The following is a 10,461-nucleotide window of genomic DNA, read 5'->3' on the forward strand; positions in this document are numbered from 1 at the left end:
GCGTTTAAAATCAAATATCACTTGCTTTAATGGTGAAGTCAAACATCCCGAGGAAACTTGCATGCCTAAGATTTCTCCATAATGTTCTCAAATGTGTGTGGAGTATACCAATAAAATGGGCCAGTGTGGTGGACCACTGTCTTTTGCCCTGTAATGGGCCGGAAAATGGTTTATATATGATGATGATTTTCGTTTATCATTTTAGTTTTCCTAATCCTAAGGTTGCCTGGCAGAGATCGCTACTTATATAATAATATAAGGCGATAAGCCGTCTTTTGTATCCTACTATATTCTTGAAGTGTTTGTTCTTTTTTTTGTTTTTCTGATTAATCTGGTACAATAAAGAGTATAGGTAAATAAATGATAAGATAGTATTAATTTATACATGCTTATTACGGTATATGATTCGATGCAAAACAATAGCATGTCGCATGGTGACGCGAAACCATAAGTTTTGCTCCGTCCGAAATCGCTTAGCGCGGTAAAAAAAAAAGTTTTACCCTAGCTGTTCCACCGGATAAATAGGTTACTTTGGGAGCCAAGTGTAATCATCAGTCCGGACGTCCGTGCCAAGGATATTTTCCATCTCGGAAAGCATGTTTGCGAAAACAATCTGATTGATGTTATTACCGGAAATTAAAGTGAGCCCGCTGGAATTATTGATAACCTAATTTTCACTCGACTCTTAAGCCGAGCGTACATTATGTTGTGATGCGACTTACGACCCTCGAGCGGCTACGTTCGCTGTATAATACGCAAGAAGCACTTGCATTTAAACGTGTGTTAGTTACACTAGCTCTGCATATTCTTTACGCTTCTATTTACCATTCTCGTAAACAGTAATTTCACTTCTGCTTATTCTATATTTTATGTATATTTTGATGTTTGTGTGCAATAAAGTATTTTTTCTTCTTCTAATTTATATCTATACAAATAGTAAAGCAGGAAAGTTATTTTTTGTTTTGGTTTTAAGCAGAGGCTACATAATGTGATGCGACTTACGACCCTCGAGCGGCTGCGTTCGCTGAATATAACGCAAGAAGCCCTTGCATTGATGCATGATTGATGCACTTGCTTGCATGAATTCCTCAATGACAAGGTAGAATGGAAGCAGCCAGCCGCGCTCTCATCTCCCGCAAGATAGCAAAATGATTGTAAATGTTGATGTTGGAGACAACTACTGAGTTTCTTGCCGGCTCTTCTCGGTAGAATCTGCTTTCCGAACCGGTGGTAGAGTCACACAGACATACATACTTGACGTATCAAAAGTGCTTATAAAGTAGGCCTACTTGAAATAAATGAATTTGAATTTGAAAATTTGAATTTGCATTTAAACGTGTGTTAGTTACACTAGCTCTGCATATTCTTTACGCTTCTATTTAAAGTAATTTATATCTATACAAATATTAAATCGGGAAAGGCCTTTTTTGTTTTGGTTTTAAGCTGCAGCTACATTATGTTGTGATGCGACTTACGACCCTCGAGCGGCTGCGTTCGCTGTATAATGCGTAAGAAGCACTTGGATTTAAACGTGTGTTAGTTACACTCGCTCTGGATGCTCTTTACGCTTCTATTTACCATTCTCTTATACAGTAATTCATATCTAATACAAATTATAAAGTGGAAAATTTGATACTCCAATTCATGATGGAAGGCGTATAGAAAGTACATATTTTAAAATTTTTACCCAATAGGGATTGAGTTGATGATGATGAAAACTGCAACACAGGACTGAAAAAGAAAATAATATTGAAGTTCAAAAGTTTTTTTAGTCCTTTTGAAAATCAGTTTTATTTTTTCTATTAATAAGAGTGAAAATAAAACTGATTTTCATTTTAATTTTATCCATAGATCTCTCTTGCTGTGTTATTGTGGTAAAAATAATTTCATTATTATCAGTAGCAGATTATTATTATGAGTAGTAGAGCTCATCGAGGTTTTAATACTGTAGGTGTCCAATTTTTTTTTATTAGTAAGCATAGCTTATGTAATGGGTACTAAGATGACTGTTGCATATTTTAATTAATATGCAACAGACAGTAATATACATCCAGACACTGAAATACATTCATGTTCATCACACAAACATTTCCCACTTGTGGGAACGCAAGGCGGGGTCGCTGCCCACTGTGCCAATCGGCCGTCAATTCACATGAAATATAATTTTTCGGAAATGTAACACTATTAATTTTGTTACAGGTGATAAAAATGAAAGAACAAGCAACTCAACTCTTAAAATAAATAGAAAAACATGACTGCAACCGATGCGATGCTCATTACGCAATGTCAAGCACCGACCAAAAGCCTGAATCCGACCAAATTAAAAATGAACAGTATACCTATAAATGTGATAGCGACAGTGATAATCCTCGCCTCGTTGCCTTACATCTCCACTCTTAATCTACCGAGTGGGGACCCAGCACCGGGGCGTTCACCGGGACCACCTTTCGACGAAAAGTTAGAGAGCAATATAGAAGTGGCCGTAGACGAAACAGTTTACGACGAAATCACGACGACCGACGAAGTTCCGACCACAGTTAGTGAAGCCAGTGTGAGTGAAAGAACGGTTGATGCGTGCGCATACGCCCTGTTTCCGAGTGACAGTGACAATATAGTGACGTTGAGTGAACGAAATAGTGCTGTCAATCTGTCGGTCAGTCATTCGGTGTTTGATAGTGAGGAGCTCGTGAGAGGAGTTGTTTATGATGGTAAGTTTGTCGTAACTATACCTATTTTACCTGTGTTTCCTACTAGATGGTGCTACAGTCGCTATAAGACTGATAAAGGGGGCAAATATTAATTTCGGCATCGGTGGAATAAGATCCGTAGCTTAGTCGTAAAGGGCTCAGTTCGTGGTTGCCAGAGAGTCGCAGGTTTTAATCCTGTCAGTTCCGAAATTTCTATATAGTATTAAATAAATAATAAATATACTACGACAAACACACATCGCCATCTAGCCCCAAAGTAGGCGAAGCTTGTGTTATGGGTGTTAAAATAACTGATTAATATTTTTATGAATATAATACACATAAATACTTTTTAGGAAACCTGCACGCCTGAGAGTTCTCCATAATGTTCTCAAAGGTGTGTGGTCCAACAATACGCACTGGGCCAGCGTGGTGGACTACGGCCTTAACCCCTTCTCAATATAGGAGGAGACCCGTGCCTTGTAGTGGGCCGATATGATGATGCTTTTCCTAGAATAAGGATTCCTCTATTAACTGTATTTCAGAAGAATTTGGATAAGGTTGATTATTTGAAGGCCGAGTGGCGCAGTGGGCAGCGACCCTGCTTTCTGAGTCCAAGGCCGTGGGTTCGATTCCCACAACTGGAGAGTGTTTGTGTGATGAACATGAATGTTTTTCAGTGTCTGGGTGTTCAGCTGTATATTATAAGTATTTATGTGTATTATATTCATAAAAAAATATTCATCAGCTATCTCAGTACCCATAACACAAGCTACGCTTACTTTGGGGCTAGATGGCGATGTGTGTATTGTCGTAGTATATTTATTTATTTATTTATTTAAACAGAAATGGTTTTTGTTTAGTGGCTAGGACAGCTCATTGTAGGAGGAGACCCGTGCTCTTAAGTGGGCCGGTAATTGGTTGATATGTTATATGACGAAGATGGTGAAGAGACATAGTTCCGCATCCCGTTTTCATTTCACTGGCCCCACGAGGCACAGCTAACTAAAAGGTAAACAAAAAATGTCTTCAACTCACCACGTCAAAGTAGTTTTGATCTTCCACGTCCGTGCTCCATATTTTGCTCACAAATCTTCTGGAACATAGTAGGTACACGTGTCCTGCATAATCCTATTGTGAAATGGTGAAGTGAAGCGGCTGCAACGCCGTCGGCTATTTATGTTTTGGAAGAAATAGCAGAATTTCCGGTAGTTTCAAGCCAAGTATTGCGTTCTACTGCTTTAAAATCCCGATACATGTAAACATGTATGTTTACCTACCTACAAAATGTTTAAAGTCAGTCAACGTCAAAAATATCTCTATTCAAGCAGGCCCATAGTTGGCAGTTATGATGCGTAATTTACGTGAAAAAGGTGTACATGGTAGTGAGGATGGCGATAACCATATTCGACTTATTTAAACTTAAAACTAAAGCTACGAGGGCTGTTAACGCCGCCTGGTCTAAGATGAAGCCCACAACAAACTTAGCCGGGTGTTCTTTTTTGTTATCACCATCTTACATTGGCATTTAAAATAATTAGAAGCGTGTTTTAAGTCAAATATTAAATAGACATAAATATAAATTATTCAAATAGGCCCATACAACTTACCCCAAAAACAGGGTAAGTTGTAACAAGCGAAACTTTTAACAAAAAGTGCCATAAATACTAATTGATTAAAGATTCAGGGAAAAAATCTGTAAAAATATTAGAATATATCTAAATACATGATTACTCATTTATTAAAACTTCTTTTCAATTGAAATTCTCAATAGTTTAGTCACTCCATCGAAAAAGAAAAAAATGTTACAACTAGCCCCTCCCTCCCCATCTAAGACTGCATCAACAGGTGTTGGTGTTGTGCTAAGTTGTAGTGGAATAAAAAAGATCTTTTCAAAAAAAAAATATTTGTAGATATACATTATTTTTACATATATCATCATTACAAAGCATGGAACGCAATACAAGGATCAAAACTTTCTTTTTAAAGTCAGGGAAATTGATACGTGGCGTTAAGTTTCCGTGGCCATACGGCCATCATTAGCCGCATTTACGAACGTCCAAGCTAATGGGCCCCATTGAAAACGGAGCTTTAATTGCAGCAAACTACAATGCAGCACGAAATAACCATTATTGTACAAACGACGACATTTCAATACAATTTGTGATTCAAAGCGCAGATAGGAGCGTTGATTAATAATTCCCTTTGGATCATGTCACTCGTTAACAACTAGTTAATTCTAGTTCTAGAGACCACGTCAGATCTATTGGAAATTGAAGACACTAAAATAACTAGTTTTTGAAAATTTAATTCAGATTATGCAGAATTGTATACAGTGCATTGTCTCCAAAAACAGTGAAAACGCCCCGCGCACGTCTCACTTTACACCCGTGGAACTAGCTCACAATTTTTGTCACATTTTATGGTGAGTGCTTAGAACATTAGAGGTAAAATAATTACTGTCAACTGCTAAATGGTAAAGTGACTTGAGTGATTGTTCGAGAAACCATTCTAAAGTGGAGTGGTTTGATGCATCATTATTAGTCCTGTACACGGTTTCTATATGTTCTTATTGCTGTGGCCCAAAGAATAAGCAGGCTGATGTGGCAGTGGCCGGGCCATGGCTTTCGAATTTGAAGTCAAAGTCATAAATCTCTTTATTCAAGTAGGATCATAGGTGGCACTTTTGATGCTTAAATTACTAGAGGTAGTGAGAAGTCGTCTAACCCATGGTTGTTGGGGCCGAGGTGTGTAGAGTTGACCGCGGACCGCTAAACGCAGTGTAGGACGACCTTTAACCCGTTGGACCCTTAAAACGGTAGCTGCGAACCCTTAGAATGGTAGCTGGGGACTCTTAAAATGGTAGCTGGAAGAAGTTGTATTAAAAAGACGGAGGACCGTGAGCGCTATGTCCAGGTTTCGTCACTTGTGGGGTGACGATGCTTATCTAACTAGCTGAGCCCACTTGGTTTGCCTTGATCTGTGTGCTACCCTATACATTAATCATTGATACCACATTATTTTTTAACATTTTGGAAGAATCCTTTAATATTCCGGGATAAAAAGTATGGATGCAGGGTGCTTCTATGTCAAAAATACCGTCAAGATCGCTTCAATAAACAATTATTTCAGACTGACATATAATAATGAGCATAAGATGTGAGGAAAAGAGAGATACACTTTTGCATTTTATTACACTTGGTGACGGCCAATTGGCGCAGTGGGCAGCGACCCTGCTTTCTAAGCCCAAGGCCTGAAAAATGTTCGTGTGATGAACATGATTGTTTTTAAGTGTATTATAAGAATCTATGTATATTATTTATAAAAATATTCATCGGTCATATTAGAGCCCATAACACAAGTTGCACGTACTCTGGGCCTAGATGGCGATGTGTGCATTGTCGTAGTATATTTATTTATTTATTTATTACATCAAGTTAGTAGAGATATCAATAATGAAAGAATACGGTTTGAATTGGAGGTATGACAGCTATCTCTTAAACTATAGTTAATTCATATAACAGACTCTGATTACCGTCTTAACAACGTTAGTCTCATGTATATTCAAAGCTAAGCTCGCGCTTCACACCTCGCCTTGCAGCATACAATACAAGTAGTATATACAATAAGAATACATACATTCGGAGCGAAGTAGTACACAATAGTAAATCTGGTGTCCGACGCGTTTACGCTGTTGCCGCGCCGCCTGGATGGCGGGCCACACGAGTCGTTCGTGTGAGTAGTGCTTGTTTGTGTGTCTGCGTGTCTGTGCCAGCAGTATATTACTGTCTGTGAATACACGAAATACACTAATTTGATTGCACACATTTTTTTTTGATTTTGTATACCGGTTCCGCACTCAGAAGGAGTCATAGTAATTGGCAAACGGATAACTCACTTGTGTGGCAACCATGAGCGATTAAATTCCGGAATAAGTGAGAACGGACTTTATTGGCTTACGATTGAAACCAATCAATATGATTGTTTCATTATTTATGAGTGATAATTTTTTTTTTTTTTTTTGTGAACAATAACATAACTTAACCGCTAATAACCGCGTAACAGTGATCACGTCCACCCCCAAAACTAAAAATCTACCAATGATCACTTGATATTTATCAAGAAATCTAAATACATTAAAAATATAATATAAGAAAACAAAAACAAAATAATGCAAAGTTAAGCCAAAAAAAAAAAAAGATGGCCTTAGCTGTCATCATTCGTTTTTCGAAGGAGATAGACACTAAGTTTTTCCTGATGGAAAACAATGCATACTTGATGTGATATGGGTTCGGGCCTTTCTATGCGCTCAGCACATATGAACACACACACAAATATATGAATACTGAAGTTATTAATATGCATCAGGAAATACGTTGAACGGAAAGGCATTCCTACATTCCCTATTCATTCAGTTACAGAAGAGATTTTTTTCTATGCCCAATTTTAGCCTGATGGCATGTTTCACCATTTTCCTGTAAGCTTTATTAACCGATTGATAAATTTGACATTTTGGCAGTTTGTATTAGTAATCTAGCGGTGATAGCCCAGTGGGTAGGACCTCGATTTACCTCGTGGGGTCGAGTTCGAATCCCAGTAAGCACCTCTCTAAGAACTATCGACGCCTACGAAGACTGCACCAGGTATTTTATACATGTGAAATTTCCGGTCTGGATACGGATTTATGTGGCCAGCGACCCTGCTTTCTAAGTCAAAGGTTGTGGGCTCGATTCCCATAACTGGAAATCGAGCTATCGTTCGTAATAAAAAATGGAAAACTAACGATAAAGTAATTTTATAAAGTGGGCAAATAACCAAATTTTTGATAACTATAAATTATTTTATTAAATTTATTAGGATTTTACAAATACACTTATAATTATGAATTAGTTAATAGATAGTTTTCAAGAAACAATTAAAATTATATTTGATTAATAACCAATGTTCATGACATTGAGTTAATGAAATACGACTGCATTATCGATACACTTCAGTCCTACATGCACTCGAACGATTCAAAGATACCTATCACTATATTTTATAACTGTTGAGTTATTTTGATCCGTGTTTCAATTATTTTCAATCATTCTATTATGAGTTTCATCTTCATCGTAAATGTAACCAATATTTTATGGAGCACTGGCACTAATGAGTGATAGTCTATACTCTATACACTACACAGTCAGCTGATGCAAACTATAGGCGCCGCCATATTGGTCTCAGCTGCTCTGACGAGCACGTGTCACTTTATCCCTACTCCGCGGCCTACCGTCACGCGACATGCAATACACAGCCGAAATAAAAAAAAAGAAGTTCCTGATATCCGATAGATTCAGTTACGGTTATACTATAATAACATCCGTGGTCTGTAAGGGTACGGGCGTCATTAAGCCGGCTAAGTCCACTGGATTAGCCAATTATACACGGCTTGACGCTTTCAAACGTGCTGCCAATATTCTTCGAGCGTAAGTTTTATTTATGCAGCCTTAGTACAAAAACTGCGCGCTCGCAATCGAGGTATCATTTTCGAATAAAAACTCTATACCGTCAAAGGAAAATGGACATAATGCTACTCTCGTTACAGTCGCAAATCCTTTACTTCTGATATTTGTTTTAAGCTTTCTGTCAAAAGCCCCAGCTGAAGAATTGTACGCAAATTTGAGCTTTATCCGAATAAAAATAAGATCCATTTTATTCCGATTTTCAAGCAGTTACAAAGTCAAAGTCAAATATTTCGTTATTCAAATAGGCACATACTCGTAGATGGCACTTTTGATTCGTTGATTATATACAAAATGTGTACATAGCAGTGAGTAGTGATGGCTATAACTACTTTCGTAAACTTAAATCTAAAGCTACGAGGGTTCCAAACGCGCCCTGGCAGAAGAAGCCCACAGAAAACTTAGCCGGGTGTTCTTTTTGTTAGCACCGTCTCACATTGTCATTTAATACGTATACTCGAAAACGACTTCTCGATTGCGAGCTGGCAGATCTTGTACTAAGGCAACTGAACGATTTCGTCGAAACTCGGCACTGATTGGTCGCGTGACAGATTACGTGAATAGGTTGTACAAACATTCCTGGAAGGACTAATAATTTAGCTTTGGCGTCGATATAGTACGTAGTTTAATCGACTAAAGCTGCAGCAACAGAATTGGTAATACAAATTGGATTGTATTTTATTTAAACTGTGTTTATTTACTCAGGTTTTCGGTCATCGGTACTCAACGCGACGGTATGTTTTTTTTTTTACGCGATTAGCAGGGAAAGTATGTAGAAAATTATTATTAATTTTCATTCTGAGAGGGGGCCCGTGTCCTTTAGTGGGCCGGAAATGGGATGATGGTTATGATATAAATGGGAACCGAAGTATATCTTTACTTAGTAACAATACATTTATTTATTTATTTGGTGTCTTTGACCCATCACTACGCACTACACTATAACATAGATAGAATAATTAAAAACTAAACTAAATCAAAAAAAAACTTTTAAAAATATTAATATGTAATATTAAAAAAAAATATGTCAATGTTGTACAAAATGTTATTTCGTGCTTGTAAGTTGTTTCACATAATCAGTTTTTTAAATCGTAACAAACACGCACAATGTCGCGGGTAACAACAAGTAAAATATTTAAATCGCTTTAACAACCTTTTCGGTTAGACTTAACAATGCTTTACGACCATTTGCAAGTCAAGAGGCGTTCTCAAAAAGTTATATATAGTATCTGATTTTACATGCCACCGCACAGTTAAAGAGCACTCTGGGGGGTTATAAAGACCCAAAATTAAGCTGCCCTTGAATTAATAGACCTCCCAAGATTATGAGATAGTCCGATCCTTCAGGATAACGAGATATATAGGAGAAAGGGGGAACATGGGATAAAGGGATAGTGACATATTTATAGCATAGAATTAAAAACATACAGAACCCTCATTCAGCCGTTATTGCACTTTTTCACTTCACACCCGCGAAATGTTGTTAGCTCACAAACCTTTCCAATTTTACCCACTTTATGGCAAACGCTCTAATGTTCTACATTAGAGCTAAAATAATTACTGTCAACCGTTAAATGAAATGTACGAGAAACACTAATAAAGTGGAGTGGTTTTTTATGCTTCAATATTAGTTGGGTAAACGGTTTCTGTATGTTCCTAATTCTGTGATTTAGACATGCCAATTTTAGGCATATATTAATATTTCACTATCCGACTTAGGTCGGTTGACTTTAACATAAAACGTAGGTTTGGTTAACTCAAAGAACTCAGAACAGTATTCTGATTTGGATGGGCTAGAAGTTGGATGAACAATCGTTCGGGAAAATACCCGATCGTTGTTCCGTGCAGCTGAATCCAAAGTCCAGATAGCCAGAATGGTTGCCAACCTCCGACAGGAGACGGGAAAGCAAGTGGAGTAAGGTTTGCGCGTTTTTAAATTTTATTGATGTTCGATATTAATGTCGGTGCCGATTTAGCACGTCTGTAGAAGGTTTATAAAGGTTTAAATGAATGAGAGATGATAGGGCGTGACGAAATATAATAATATAGTCTTTGTGAGATAAAAAAACCGCTGATATTAAAGCTGATATTAGCTGAGGCCGTGGGTTCGATTCCCACAACTGGAAAATGTTTATTTATTTATTTAAACATCTTTATTGCGTAATAAAGGAGAAATTACAAATATAGTTAAACAAAAAATTAAAAGCAAAAGGCGACCTTATCACTAAAAGTGATCTCTGCCAGGTAACCTTACCGATAGTACACAACAAAAC

At 37.4% G+C, this 10,461-nt stretch overlaps 1 protein-coding gene across 1 annotated transcript; it reads left to right on the forward strand.

The window, feature by feature from the left end:
- Positions 1-2,326: 2,326 nt before the first annotated feature.
- On the forward strand, positions 2,327-10,107 carry LOC120630655. The gene is made up of 2 exons (XM_039899919.1): positions 2,327-2,708; positions 10,037-10,107. The coding sequence occupies exons 1-2, from the start codon at positions 2,327-2,329 to the stop codon at positions 10,105-10,107; spliced, it is 453 nt and encodes a 150-aa protein (XP_039755853.1).
- The last annotated feature ends 354 nt before the right edge of the window (positions 10,108-10,461 follow it).

This window comes from Pararge aegeria, chromosome 16 (assembly GCF_905163445.1).
Source record: "Pararge aegeria chromosome 16, ilParAegt1.1, whole genome shotgun sequence".
Taxonomy (NCBI): Eukaryota; Metazoa; Arthropoda; class Insecta; order Lepidoptera; family Nymphalidae; genus Pararge; species Pararge aegeria.

Coding starts and splice junctions, on each gene's coding strand:
- LOC120630655 (XM_039899919.1), top strand. CDS start 2,327: ATGAACAGTATACCTATAAATGTGATAGCGACAGTGATAATCCTCGCC. Junction 2,709..10,036: donor GAGAGGAGTTGTTTATGATG/GTAAGTTTGTCG, acceptor TGTTCCGTGCAG/CTGAATCCAAAGTCCAGATA.